This window comes from Melopsittacus undulatus, chromosome 9 (genome assembly GCF_012275295.1).
Source record: "Melopsittacus undulatus isolate bMelUnd1 chromosome 9, bMelUnd1.mat.Z, whole genome shotgun sequence".
In the NCBI taxonomy this organism is placed as follows: Eukaryota; Metazoa; Chordata; class Aves; order Psittaciformes; family Psittaculidae; genus Melopsittacus; species Melopsittacus undulatus.
Window position 1 is genome coordinate 26,519,973 of NC_047535.1, and position 15,774 is coordinate 26,535,746.

General features: G+C 42.6%; 1 protein-coding gene across 1 annotated transcript in view; it reads right to left on the reverse strand.

The window, feature by feature from the left end:
• The window catches only part of SYNPR (synaptoporin), a 108,595-nt gene that overhangs the window by 22,161 nt on the left and 70,660 nt on the right, over positions 1-15,774 (reverse strand). The window contains exon 3 of the mRNA XM_013129119.3: positions 8,024-8,148. Within this exon, the coding sequence (XP_012984573.1) occupies positions 8,024-8,148 (125 nt within the window). The remainder of the gene's footprint in view (positions 1-8,023; positions 8,149-15,774) is intronic.

Here is a 15,774-nt window from a genome sequence, read left to right on the forward strand (position 1 = left end):
AGGCAGAAGCTCTTCCTTGTGAGGGTGCTGAGGCGCTGGCACAGGGTGCCCAGAGAAGCTGTGGCTGCCCCATCCCTGGCAGTGTTCAAGGCCAGGTTGGACACAGGGGCTTGGAGCAAGCTGCTCCAGTGGAAGGTGTCCCTGCCCGTGGCAGGGGTTGGAGCTGGATGAGCTTTAAGGTCCCTTCCAACCCAAACCATGCCATGATTCTATGATCTGGAAAAGTTATGTTGTGTGCAGAGTTGCTGCCCTGGGACAATCCCACTGACTGGAGCAATCAGCCTCTACCTGGCTGTGCAATGGACTGGGGACTTTACAGTTTTACACATATTGGCAGCCAGACCTTCTCCGACATATTCACACAGCTTATCATTGTACACAGCCCAACACACCAGCAACACAAATGAACAAGCAAAGATTTTGCCACTTAGGTAGCCACCCTTCAGCTGTGGCTTCTTGTCTGCCTACAAAATAGTTGGCACAGAAGCAAAGCCATTCTGAGCAGCTAGAAAGTTGTGAGGGTGGTAGATATTTCTTCCTTCATACAACACAATGCATCCATTGTGCTACTCAAAGAGAAGGCAAAGATGTGGCTGTATCAGACTGCAGGTAGTTCTATATAAATCTCACGCAGGAACAAAATGTCAAGTGCCTGGAAGCATCTTCCAGTCCCTCACTGGTGGGAAAAGGGTACTTGCATTTATCCACAGTTAGAACAGAAGTGCAAACTGTCAGTAATAACCATTCTTTGGCCAGATTGTCAATCTTGATTTCTACAAAGTGGGATTTGAAGACTGTAATTGGGGTCAGGAAGAGACACTCAAAACTAGAAAAGCCACAGTCACCCTTACTTTATCAGTTTTAATCAGACCAACAATGATTTCATCAAACTCCCCAATAACAGGAATTAAATTGTACATTGTGCTCACGGACAGCCACTACTGCAGACTGTGGCTGTCCAAGTACAAAAGCATAGACATTTTCTCCCATTCTAGTATCCTCCTGGTCTAAAGACAGTATTTCCAGAGTTAGCATGGTCTTTAAAGACTTATGAATACTGGAGAGCACTGATTTACAGATTTTAATTACTTCAGTAGTCTGTAGCCATGCACAAGTGAATAAAAATCCTATCAGGGCTCTGAATTACGGCATTTCTAGAATCATAGAATGATTTGGGTTGGAAAAGACCTTAAGATCATCTAGTTTCAATCCCTGGACACCTCGCACTAGACCATGTCACCCAAGGCTCTGCCCAGCCGAGCCTTGAACTCTGCCTGGGATGGAGCATTTACCACTTCTCTGGGCAACCTGCTCCAGTGCCTCACCACCCTCACGGTGAAGAACTTCTGCCTTACAGAATCTTAGAATCATAGAATAGTTAGGGTTGGAAAGGACCTTAAGATCATCCAGTTCCAACCCCCCTGTTGGCAGGGACACCTCACACTAAACCATATCACCCAAGGCTTCATCCAGCCTGGCCTTGAACACTGCCAGGGATGGAGCATTCACAACCTCCCTGGGCAACCCATTCCAGTACCTCACCACCCTAACAGTAAAGAATTTTTTCCTTAGAAGAAATATATCCAACCTGAACTACCCCTGTTTCAGTCTGAACTTTCTAATAATAAACAGAGCTGGCTGCAAAAAAATGTGAAATATTCTTTCCTATTAAAAACTATGTTCATTCAAAGCTGAAAAGAAACATTCATTCTGCCGACCTGGATCACCTTTTCCTCCACTCAGGAGACAGTGTAAGATCAAACAGCTCTAAGCTTATTGGCTTATTGATTAGAGTGCTCACTTTGCCTATGTGAGCTCCATGTTCAGGTTGCTTACAGATTTGTTCCAGTACAAAAACTAGACAAAGGTCTCTGATACCTTCGCCATCAGGGAAGAATTGTACTGTGGCAATACTTTAAATAAGTCAAAGTTCTCATGTTCATGTTACTATGGAATACAGTATTTTTATTGGGTTCCCATTGGAAAGAAAATATTTCGGAAAAATTGAGCTGCAGTTTCCTGGACAGCACTAGAAATTCACAGAATGTATAAATCACAGCTAAAAAACTCCTAACATCTCTATTTCCTAGTTAAAAATACATCTCAATGCTTCAGTCTGCTTTGCATCATTAGGTCACAATTAAATAGGAAGGGACTTCTGTGAAGGTGTCAGAACTAGAGATATTTGTATACTGAAGGATTTATTTCCTGAATTTTGTTCAGCAGGATACAACATTAGGCTCCTCACTCACATCAGTTACAGTTTCTACTAACAGTAGTTAAAACCTAAGAGTCCTTGTTAGGCAAATCTATTAAACCGGAGGCCAAAATTGGGTATAAAAAGCACTGTTGAGAACCAGCTCTGAAACTGTTGTGGAAGAAGCTAACTAAAGTCATGACCCAGCCCATCCTAAAGAGCCATTTTCCATAGCTGAGGTATTGCTGCAAATCTCCATCTTCACTTATGTACTATTGAACACCTTTACTTTTCAGTCCAGATTGTAACCCCAGATCTGTAGCGCTAGATGAGATGGTCACAGTTCAGCACGAAATGGGACTAAATTGATGCAGCTTTCATAGAACAATTGATTGCAGAGCAGAAAGGACCAGGCAGCTTACGGTCTTTGCTGCTGAACTTCACCTGAGCATTCCTGCAACTCCTCTTTGTGCTAAAGCACAGCTTTTCAAAACACACCAAGCTTTAATCTAAGGACTTTTTGATTCAAGGATTTCCAGAATGGAGATTCCTCCTTCCATTAAGCTGGAATGGGTCATGCAGAATTTAACCAGCACCTCTCACTTTCCTGGGAGCTGCAAAATCCATCTGGGAAATGGGGTATCTACATTTTGGCACAGAGCACAGCTGGATCTAATGTGGGTAGACAGAAGCAGAGTTTACACAAGTGTTACAAGGCTACAATTTGCCTTTGCAGAAGGAGCATCTTGTGTGCTATGAACACGTGCAAAATAAAACATGAACCTTAGGTAGTTTATCTGACTAGATGACTTCATTCCTTCCTATCTCCCACCCTTACCTGCTACAGCAGCCCAAGGCACCTGGGAGGAGAGCCTGCCACAGTTGCCTGAAAGGCAGCGCTGCAGCAACTACTTTGTTTTTGAAGACTTATTAATCAGCAGCTCCTGGTCTCCCCGCTATAACAGATATTTATAATCTTTTGGCCAAGATGGTTTTTCACTGAATTCTGAAGCAAGATTTACTGCAAATGGATAATAACAAAAAAAGGCTAGTACACTCTGACACAGAAATGTGCTAATGTTATCAGAGGCTTTTTCCAAAGAAAGTTAGTTGCAAAGCAGAAAGAGCTAGTTTACTCTTTAATTATCATCTGCAGCTTCTAAGTAGGCAATTTAGATCTGGCTGTCATATTTCAAATGGAAACCACTGCATGCAGATGAGGCGTACACTTTAAAGGGTGCTCAATGGGAATGTCTTTATCCAAATGAATGCTTAGAGGATAAATGAAGAGCTCCCATGAAATACAATTTCCTTTTCCTTCAGAAGCAAGGATTACTTCAAGAGACAGTTTTACTAATACACTGGAAAGATACTAATAGGTGATTTAAAATGAAATGGAAAACAACCTTTCTTTTGCTCACTGTTGTGATATGGAGGTGTGCACAGACCTATTCTTGCAACAGGCTCCCATGTTAGCACCACAAAGCAACCCCATTCTGTCCTACTAGTAACTATGCTTCTAACAGACTCTTATTCTCCAGTAGGCTCAATTCTCCTAGCACCTATGCACATACTTACCTTAACCATTGTTTAGGTCAGACTGTATTTAAAATTTAATCATGTAATCCTCTGGGCCAATATTTTCCAAGCAGCTTGCAAGATAAGTGCCACAAGAAAAGGCAATATATGAATTTCAAACGAGTTTCCATTCAACTTGGGAATACTCTGTGTATGTAGGCTGGGCTAAAGCACCTCCAAAAGCTAAAGGCAAAGAGATTTTAGTTCAAGATCTGCCTCAACAGTTAAGAGACAGTTCACTTACAGGATTGTATTGAAATGGTTTTCTCTGTTGCAATGCACAGTAGGTGTATTACTCAAAGTTACTACTTACTATGAAAGTAAAACCTACGAATAGCAAAGTACATGATAAAAATGTTGCTGAGATTAGAAGAAATAATTAAAAATAAACAAATAAGATCTTCAGAACGCTTACTACAGAAAAAATACTGCTTCAGGGCACTTGGATGAGTAACAAATCCAATCTGAAAGGGTGATGGGCTGCAGGAGAAACAAATAATTCCAAGATGCTGATCATTTTTTTCTCCACTCAAAGAATCATTACTGGGGTGAGGGTCAAGCTGATGAATATCCTAATGTGTGCCACATTTGCAATAGGTAATATACAGGCACAGATCCTACTGCTGAGAAAAACTACTAGTGTGCAACCAGAGAAGTTTGGTCCATATTCATTGATGGACAAACTTGTAGAACTTTTGAAATACGTATAGAGGTACCCAGAAAAAAAGGCTGGTTTATGTTCCAAAGCATGAAGAGGCAAAGAAATCCTTTGCCATAAAACTAGAATCAGGCAATAATGATGGAAAACATCAGGTGATTATTTGAAGCAGCCTTATGAATATGGGCTGGGGCATGGAAGAGTCATGGCAGAATATTCAGAAAAGTGCGGCAGAGCTCCAGGAGACACAGCTGGAGGGTGTAGGGTTTGGACTACAGGTTTATTTGCATACTACTGGTTGAATATCAGGTCATGGATGTGGGTTGCAGGAAGCTTAAATGAATCAGTGTAGTTAAAAATGGAAAGGTGTACACCTTACCTCATATTCCAGGAGATGGTGGAGCCAGATTTAGGTTCAGTTACTCAACAGTGATACCAGAAAAGAAGAATTAAACTGGGAAAAGGATTGAATTCTGGCAGAAGTGAGAAGTGACTATCTTGTATAGGGGGTTTCTTTGAGGGCTTTTTTTTGGTGCTTCACAAGTTCCTGCTGCCACAGTTACAACAGCAGTGAGGTAATGCATGAGCCAACTACAAGTTTATCATATTTGTCTTGTTTTTTTTAACTGTACCCTTCAAAACTCCCCATATGGTGGAACTCAATTTCTCTTGAATTCATTTATATTGTTTGCTGGAGACTTTTGCAGCTTGTAAGTTGGGGCTGAGAAACTCAGTAAGGCAATATGGAGATGCTCCTTGGTTTGCAGAAGCATCTGGAGCTGCCTGCTGTGGAGTGCAGTGCTTCAGTACATTCAGAACTGGGCTGAAGCTACATGAATCACTGGTTTGAAGTCAGCTTGGCAAATGGTATGTTTTAATCACACATCCCCAGACCTCATCAAAAGTGAGATGTGCCCCAGAAGCACATGGCCAAAAGTATGACCTTCCACTTTTCAATCTTGAAAACTCCCTCACTGTTCCTATCTTGACTTAATAGGAACATTTGCAGGCTCCTTCAGTCTCATTCCCAAAGAATCCAAGCCCTCTTGCTTTGCCAAGCTGTCCTGTTGAGCCTTACAATTTTGTTTACTTGCTTAAAGCTCTTGACACTTGTCATCAAGTAGCCAAGGTCTAGCAGTTCAACTTCTAGGAGAAGAAAACATAAACTCAGACTCGCAGCAAGAGGAACGAAAGCAGCTGGTATGGCTGCGTGGCTTTCTTTGTTTCAAGTCATGCTGGAAGGCACAGCTCAAGGCAGCACTCAGGTACATGACTGCTTCTGTGTCGTTACTGACAGCCTCGACTGCACTGCTGTGTCAGATGCTCAGCAGTATCTCTCCTTCCACCTATACCTCCCCTAGCTGTCAGCCAAAAATCAGGACACTGAAGGCACTTGAAAGGAAAATGCCACATGAATACAGATTTGTTCAGACCTGGATGCAAGACAACTGGTGGGAAATCCATCCTACCTACAAAGCCTACAAAGGCAAATTGAGCTTCAGGATCACATCTGATGAAGGACCCTGAATTTATAATGTACCCACTTTTTTTCAGGGGTATCAACTGCTCTGTGAGACATCACCTTTCCCAACTAATCTCACTTCTGGTTTTAGAGCATCCCTTCCCTATTCTGTTGAAGCAGCACAGGAGAAAAGCAGAAAGAGCAAGTTTATTAGGAAGTCACAAGAATATTTAGACAAAACAGTAAAATAATACCAAGTTCCACACACAGCACTGGGTCAGATTTTACAGGCACACATCTGCTACCCCACATAGTCTGTACATGTTTGGGCACTTCTTACGGGTGCCTCAAGTTTGCATGGAAGCTCCAAATTGCACAAGAACCAAGTATCTTCATGCTTCTCCCAAGGGAGTTGTGAATGTTCCATCCCTGGCAGTGTTCAAGGCTGGGTTGAATGGAGTCTTGGGTGACATGGTTTAGTGTGAGGTGTTCCTACCTGTTGCCGGGGGTTGGAACTGGAAGATCTTAAGGTCCTTTCCAACCCTAACTATTCTTTGATTCTATGATTAAGCTCTTGGCAAATAAACTCTATAAACACCAGTTGGCTAAGTGTCATCTCCCTTCTCACCTGCAAATTACAGGTATATCTATACCACATGGCCAGCCATCCTACTGCAGATGTCTTGCACTCTGTGCGTGCTGAGCACATTCAGACACAGCTGCGAGCCACACAGTTCATGGACTAGCTACAGCCTCAGTTGGATCCCTTCTGCAAATAAACCCTATTTTGAATCATTACAACATGCTAGAATAACACAATTACCAGCAATTATTTCCAATTTTCTAATTAGCAAAACTGTGGGAAACTGCAGACCCAGTCACTTCCTTCTAGAAGCAGCAGTTGTCATGTCTTGTAAAACACCAGGAAATACTTTCTGGCTACTCCTATTTTATTAACTTTTCATAGGAAGTACTATTTCATAATCATGCAAACTAAAAGCACTTTACTGTAGGGTGTAATCTGTAACGAGTGCTGGAGAAATGACCTATTTGGAAGTGAATCAAATTACAAATTCATATAACTCAATTTTCAGGATCTATCTCATACATACTAAGCAGAAATGAAAGAAAATGCAGACAAGTTAAAGACAAAAGATAAACATTTGTAATACCAGGAAATGTGCCTCTTTGGAGTAATAAATAAAATAAAAGCATCAAGTTCAGTTTTCTCTGTTTGGAAATTGCTGCATTTTAGCACATGTTAAAAGAAGTGGATGCTATTACATCTGGTCTGTGCGTAGCAATCATTGGCAAAGCAGGATGTGATCTCACAAGGAAGCAAAATAACTTGAGTCATAGTGCACTAGATTTGAGATTGGATTATACATTTTCTTAATCATCTCAATTCCTCAAAGAAATCACTTTTACAGAAGTGAAAGGTTTCTAGAGTGGATTTGACATCTTTAAAAGCAGAAGACTCTGGATGTTCTTTTGAAGCAGGATCCTAAATATCATGAACATTTTTAATATAAATATATGTATTTTTATGTATATTTAACCTCATTACAGCTTTCAGGCATACTTAAACAAGAAAAGTTTTTCTTAATGCACTAGATTCCAAGGTTTAAAGCATTCAGGCACCAAGAGATCCAGAGAGGCAGCTAGTGGAATTTTCAAAAGCATGTTAACATTATGGTTCAAACTTGCTTTGAGTATCCTCCCACATTTCCAGCTTAGTTAATAGCTCACTATAGTTAATATATACATTATCCGCATTTTACTCTTGGGCCAGTGTGGTTTTGTTCCTTTTTCTTGCTTTCCTTTTTCCATTCCCTGGGCTGTCCTGGCATTTACACAGCTCTGTATGCTCACAACTGCTCTCTTCTCCTTCACTAAGCTCCCATTCCCCAGAGGTTCCTGTAGCCCCATCCACATCAGGTTTAGCCAAATCCATCCCTCATGCACACCTGGAGCATTTAAGCAACATTGTGAAAAATACCTTGGAGCCCCAGATTCAGTGTTTTATTAAAACCTGCTATAAATGATGGGAAACCCCACTGAAAATGGGCTTCACATCAGCCCTGAGTGCCTGCCTGCAAGCAAACCACCACGAAACAAGCCGGGTTACCTGAAGGGGTAGGCAAAGGCTATGTCAATGCTGAGGTCACTCTCTGACTTGTTTGCACAGTCCACACTGAGGCGCAGCTCTCCAGAGTACCCACCGCATGTTGCAAACGCAAAGATTGCAAAAAGCTGTCAAAAACAAACAACATTTTTGTTTTATTTCATTTCAGCAACCCCCACAATCAGATCCCTGCAGCAGCTCTTGCTGCAGCACCAGCCCCCTCAGGTCAGGTCTATCCATCACTCCGTGCACTCAAAGCATTGCATGACACTACTCCTGCGTCCTTCCCAAAAGGAAATAAAAAGAACCACAAAACACGAAGCTCTGCTGCCAAATGTAGACACAAACATCACCATTTGCCTGTGCCAGGCATCTCAGCCCTCCCCTCCTGTTTTGAACCCCATTTGGGATTCACAACCCAGGCAGGCTATTTAAACCATCCCACTGACAGACAAGCTTGGACAAGAGAAGGATGAATATTGACCGAGCAGAATGAATCAGTCTTAAAGCGAATAAAGTGCTGGCAGAAGTATTTAGAAGGAGCAACCAGGAGTAGCAATAGTAGACCAAGACAGTTCATGTGGCCACCATCCCATTACACAGCAAAACCAAGAATCACACTGCCCCTCTCTTCCCTTTCTGTTATGACTTGGCAAAAACCCCACAATACATGTTTCTTTTTCCTAAATGACTACTATAAGCCAACATGGCTGTAGAGGTGCAGTAAACTGATGCAAAATGGGGGGGGAAATTAAGACTTAGGATAAGCTCAGGAAAACCAGACAGGAACGAAGAGCTTGGCTGCATTTGATGAATCTTAATCTTCCAGGAGAAGAAGGTGAAGGAGGAAGTTTGCAGGCCAGAGACACATCAGCATTTGTATTTATATCAAGGATCCATATATAAAGTGTAAGTAGGCATAAGTGTCTTTAAACATCACCAACTCAGGCTTCCTTGAAAGACCATGAGCAGAAGTGAGAACAGTTCATTTATGCAGTTGCTGTTTAAATTGAAGGACAGGTTAGATTTTGTTCATTGTAGCACTGTAGCTCTGAAGCAACTCCATCAGCTCTAACAGAGTTACTCTGAGACCTACAGTGGGGCAGATATGGGAAATGACAAACACTCGATACCAGTCACAATTAAAAAAAAGTCAGCAACCCAGAAAAACCAGTGTGCACATCTGGAAAAGAAAACATGTTCTTGGGCCCTGAAAAATCATACAGCAAATGGATGTAATCACAAAATAAAGGGCAATAAAAGCAATACAGAAATACAATAAATAAACAGACCTATCTTCGCTGCCCCAGGCTCTGTGAAACAGACTGCTAATCTTAGCTCCCCCATTTCACAGCAGAAGCAAAGCCAGAGGTTTCAGCAGCCTCCACGGACTTTGTATGGGCATCTTTTCCCTAGACTGCTAGGTCACAGGGATGATTCCTGGGCACTGGGGCAGGGAGAGCCACCCCAGTGACAAAGTAACTTGCAAGGTAGAGCACAGAGAATAGCAGAATAATGCAAGTTGCCACCCTGTTACCCACTTCTAATGTGACTGGGGCACATCACCCAGGATGGATTTGCAAAGGTATTTAGATGCCCAGTGCTAAGAGAAGTTGATACAAATTTTCAATCAATTCTTCATGCTGAGCTAACTGGGGAAAAAAGGAAAGCTGAATTTTACTGTGAATTGACTTATGAAATAAATGCTATGAAACAAATGTTTCTACTATAAATGGAATAGTGTTCCTTCATCCTAAATGGGATACTTCCTCTGTAAACACAAATTTCTGTTCTTACATGTAGCACAGGACTGAAAACCAATATTAATCATCTCAGTTTAATTTGTGAGGCGGTGTCAGAAAACAGTATATTAAGGAGAACAGGAGGGATTAGTGCTGACCTGTTTTCTGGCCTAATTAATGGAGTTGCAAATGCAAGTGCTTTGCAGATACATAGGGAGGGACAAAGAATTAATACTGTGGTACAGAAGGAGGGAACAGAAAACTTGTGGTGTGAGACAGACCTACCATAAAGGAAAAGCCATCAGTGCTCAGCAGGAGAACAAGCAGAGGAAAGACATGCTAATTTTCATTACTTAATTTAAGGAGATGCATTTCAATTGCATGTGTGCCACCATGTTTATTCACCAAGGCCATGGAGCCACGCCTAAAAACACAGCCCAGGTTCTTCCTCCTCAGAAAGGATCTCCAGAGTTCCCAGCTTTTCCTTTCCCCTACTGAGAGCACCTTTACAGCAGCCTCAAGCATGAATCTCAGTCACTCACAATTGAGCTCCAGACTTCACTCACCAGTTAGCCCCATGTTCAGTTCTCAAGCTTCTCAGATGCTTTCAGTCAGCAAACCCTTCATTCTCCTTCCTTTCCAGCCACTAGCCAGCAGTTCCCATCCTTGCTTAGCACACACACTGCTGCAAGCACACAGGCAGCACCCATATGACAGGTGGGAAACAACAAAGACCTCAGCTGCAGATTTTTATACCACACTTTAGCCAGGCCTCAGCCAGCCCAAGCTTGGCTCTGTGCTGTGGCTGCACCAAATGATGCTAACAGCTGGGATCACCCAGCTGCCAGTAATGAGTGCTGAGGCCATGCAGCACCTTTTGGAAGCATATTTGTGTATTGCACTGAAGGAGAGCATGGCTGTTAATCAATGGTATTTCCCTGGAGTATCTTGGCCAAGCAGCAGGGATAATTCTCCTCCCACCCAAGCAACCTTTTCCTCCTACCTCTGCATTTTGCCTTTTTCTCCCCTCAAGTTTTGCTGCTTTACATTGTCAGTGGAGCACCCAGTGCAATAAAACAAGATTTACTCATCAGGTTTTGTGCACACTGTAATTCTGTGGCAGTTGCAGGAATGCTGTAAACACCACTGTATTTTATTATAGCAGGATTTGTGTAAATGGCAGTTGTAAACCCCATAATGTGAGCTTTATGGGCCAGATTCAATAAAACCTCCATCTGCAAGATAATTTTATTGAATCTGGCCTCTCTGAAATTGAAAAGTTTATGGAGAAAGGGAAAGCATTTCCCTATGTTCCAATTTACTTTCTGCCTATAAATCCATATGCAGTGCTAGCCCCATCTGCAATGTACATGCATATTGTTTTCCCCCTTCATATTACATAAAACTCCCCAGCACAGAGCTACCTCTGGTTATCGCATGGCTCAAGGCTCAGCCCTGATGGCCAGTGCTGTGCTTGCCTTCCTTGGAGCAACACCTGGGAGAAACGTGGAGCCCTTGAGGCAATAAATCTATGCTGTTCTGGGCTGCTCCTGCAAAGCCCAGCCATCCCCTGTGCACCCCATCCCTCCTACAGCAGCAGGTATAGCCTTGCAATTGTGATTCAACAGCATTGTTGGTGCCTTCACAGCCAACAGGAACCTTGCAGGGGAATGGAAAATGCCAGTCCCCAACCTAGATCAATGATCCATGTTCAATGTGCCAAAACACCCCAAGCAAGCATCCTGCTCTTTCGATATGCACTCTTGAAGCAGGTACCTGAAGAGACCATAGACCGAAGGGAGGAGGAGGAATGGACATTATTTGTGTTCCCTAGCATGGATCTTGAACAATGTTCATTCCTTGTGTCCAGTCCAGCCTGGCTGGATGATTCTTCCATATGGTTTCAGAGACATCTCTAACAAGGCAGCACATCTCTGAAGCTTGCAGTGACTTTCTACATGCTGATTAACATGTCATGGTGATGACCTTCGCGTCATTGTGATGACCTTCCATCCTTGGCCCGCATTATTGCTATATTCCTGTAAGGAAGTCAAATAAATCCCATATTCTAACTTAACCAACAGGATTTATATTATGGTACTGAGCAATAATAAACAGCCTTCCCTATCAAATCAGATTAGCATGTTTTAAAGATCAGTTGGTTCCTCAGCACTTTGAGGAAAAATAGTGATAATATATCCAGCAGAGCACATGCTTCTCACACCAGCACAGGGAAGGAAAAGCTTCCTCAGCTGATTTATGGGATGAAATGGAAGCCCTTCTTCTTCTGATGCTAGGCTTCAACACAACGGCAATGGATGCTCTAATACAGTACTCAGGAGCTGTGACTTACCTAGAGTCCACATTCAAGGCTGGTACCTTCCTTTCCCAGCCCAGCCACCCCTGATGGCTGGGGGCTCAGGTTGTGCAATGCCCTGGTGGAGCTGAATTGCCAGCTGTGCATTAGACACTTGGCAGAGCTTCAGTATGTGACCCTGGCATTCCATCCCCACTGTGGATGGGAAAAGTAGGATGATTTCCCATTGCTTCTCTGTTTTTGGCTTTCTGACAATGCCCTTCAATGCCTGCTGAGCAACAGGCTTGCTGTGTGCACCAGAAGAAGGCAGAATGGTTTCTGACAAGGCGAGTTAAAAGGCTTATGTGGAATGTGTTACAGCTAAAACATCCTATTAGGAAGATAACACTGTCATTTAAAATTGATGAAACTTTTATATAAACCACTTTTTTTTTTTTTTTTTCTGGGAGCACATCTGCCCTGTGCAGCAGCCTCTGGCAGATAGCTGGGAGATGAGATGGAGCCGTCCTGGGGATGCATCCTAAATACATCCTGGTGCAAAGGGGAGATCCCTGCTCTGCCTGAGGGATCTGCTGTGACTCCTTCAGTATGGCAAGTTATTAAAAAGAAACCATGTCTGTCTTGCCTGGACCTCAAAAAGAGGTGTAAACACACATAGCTCACTATATGGGTTGGTCTTCAGCATTTCTCCTTGGGATTGAGGGAGGAAAATGGGAATAAACATGCTGGTTGCTTTTCCAGAGAGGTGTCCCCTGGTCCCTCCACTTCCAAATACTGGAAAACCGAGGGGAACTCCTGACACTTTCAAAAAGCAACCTGAAATATTTGTAATACTCTTTATTAGTCATTTTACACACTCCAAGTGTTTTACAAATGACATATTTCTTTGGCATCATTTCTGAATGTAAGACTTCCCTTTCTCTGGAGCTCCTTAATAGACAGACTGTGAAACGTTTGCCAAACGTTATATTGCTTTACACTTTCTACCACTCACCATGGCCAACAGTGCACGTGAGAGGGAGAGCATCCACCCTGGAGACATCCCCCCACAGTCAGAATTGCTCACCCAGCTGAGTGTCTCGTTAAACTGAGAACATTCATTTATAGAGCAGAACCAGTAATTGAACATTATTATTAAGGCTGTAAAGGGAAGGTTCAAAGGCACTAAATGAGTGTACGGGAAAGCATTTACTGCAGAGCTGATAGCCCAAAATATGTCATCAGTGAAGGATTAGGAAGCACTTTCTCCTCCAAGTCTCTGCCTGTTTCTTTTTTAAAACCTGGCATATTTCCTGCACTGATCTGAGCTGCAGACTTCCTGGAATCACTTCTCCTACATACGAGCCTTTGTGCACTGGAGATTATCAGATTATTGACTTTGGGATTCCTAATTATATCGACTTGACTGATTGATGAATTGGAGGTGGATAGCATTGCAGTCGATGCAGTACTGGGGGTCAGGCAACAACTAGCAGGAGTCATTTTCCTCCAACAGCTATACAGGCAGAAAGTTGAAATATGTTCTGCTCCTACTGAGAAATAAACCCTAAAGCAGTTGTTCACTAATTGCTGGGGTTTAATGTGCCCTCTCTCAAATAAACTGTAGCAGGGCAAAGGACAATTCAGTGCCTTGCCCAGACCTGGTCTGCATGGAGGGGAAACTCAGGAATGAGGGAATATCTCAGGATTCGGGGCTTGAAGAACCACATGTGCCCAAACATTGGTTCCAGTCGTGCCTTGGTTTTAGCATTCAAATGGCTTTTTTGCCTTGGTCTTCACTATAAAGGTGGTGAGGCACTGGCACAGGTTACCTACAGAAGCTGTGGCTGCCTCGTCCCTGGCAGTGTCCCTTCCAACACAAATCAGTCTGGGATTCTATGACTGTCCCACACCAGGAGGCACTTGCAGACCATGGGCACGTCCAGGACATGGTGGCAGCTGGGAAAGGGTTTTAGGTACCACCATGCTGGAGGCAGCCAACAGAAGAGAGCAACCTCAAAAGCACCCCACATGGCTGGGGTCTTCACCAGGCCATTTGCAGCAGCAAACCTCTGGCGTTTCAGGGCACCCCACAGAGAGCAGCCCTCAATGCCACCAGCTGGATGGAAAGACTTGAGCCCACAGCAGGCAGGAGCTTGCAGCATCCTCTGTTTAAAGCACAGCATTCCATTTAATGCTTTGCATTTTTTAAATTATAAAAAAGAAACAACCCTACAGAAAACAAACAGAACTTAATTTTATTCTTAATGGGAAGATTTATGGAAATGAAACTGGGGTATTTTTAATGAGTAAAGATCATGTTATAATAATTCAGTTTTACAATACTTTAATCCCAAGGAGACAATTTTCTCTCTTTTTCTTTAAAGAAAACCTTTATCTTCTTTATTCATCTTTCATTGATTATTCTAAAAATCCCATTTAGCTCCACCACATAATGGTATGGTAGTCTTTTCTCATTATATTTTTAATAGAATAAAACCCAACTGTAAATGGGAGGATTAGATAGACATTTGTTGAGCTACAGAACATTGTTCCTCCAGATGGCCAGACAGAATCTGGGTAATGCCTTTCCTATTTAATAAGTTCAAAATGTAATGCAAGCTGATGAGATGTATTTTGTCCAGTATTTAATGGGTCAGCCATAATGCTGAGGTTGGCAGCATGCATGCAAGAGTTAACGGGCAGAAAATAAAGACATCTATTTTATATAAAGACATATATTTCAACCACCCTATTCTTGGACTCATTGAAATTAAATGTTGTCAGAGGACAAAGCTACTTACACCAGCGGGGCAGAGATGTTAAGCTCTTCCATAGGGGTTGTTTTATTTATTGTATAAATTGTTTACTGCACATGGACATTGACAGATTGGCACGGACCCTTCCATGAAACAAAATACACCAATACTTGTTGCAGACAGATTTAGGAGTACCTGTATTATTTACTGGGTGCATGTTGTTTCATTTGAAACATAGCACATAGTGGTAGTTTCACTGCCTTTACAGTCTGCAGCCCTTTCTTCCCCCAGCTGTAGAGCTGTCTGGAAGTTACAGCTCTTCCTCTGCAGTCTCCACAGCTCCACATTTGTACCCTCTTCTTTTAAGCATGTGGGAGCACAAGTTGGACAGATTTGTTTAGATTTGTACATATGATACCTGAATAGCTCATGTTGTGACATGCATTACTTCAGCAGAGACATGCACTGATTTTTGGCCATGAAAACTTTTCCAGCCCTAGACTGCTAGCAAAAAACAACTGTGGTGGTCTCTACCAGGATACACATTCAGACAGCATCCAGAGCATCACTGCCAGCCCAAGAGAGCAGCCACCCCTGAGCTGTATCCCCTTCCTATCACCTGTGCTATCTGTCCCTCCACATGCTCGTATTGTTTCATGAGCTGCTTTGGCATCAATCATGTGTGACCACAAAAACCCAAGGAAAACCATGGTCAGGTAAAAGAGAGGTTTTCTAAAAGGTCATGCTAATTCTTGCTTTATTAACAGGTATTGTTCAGCAACCCAGCAAACATTCATAATGTGCATAAATGTAATGTAATGTAATTCTGTTCCTGCTCTCTTTTGAAAGCACAGGTTTTGTGAAGGCTTTACAGGCTGATTATATGGGATTTACCATGTTACAAGTGTAAACATTTAATTATAAAATAAAAAAGGTTGGATGGCTGCTCATTTCCTT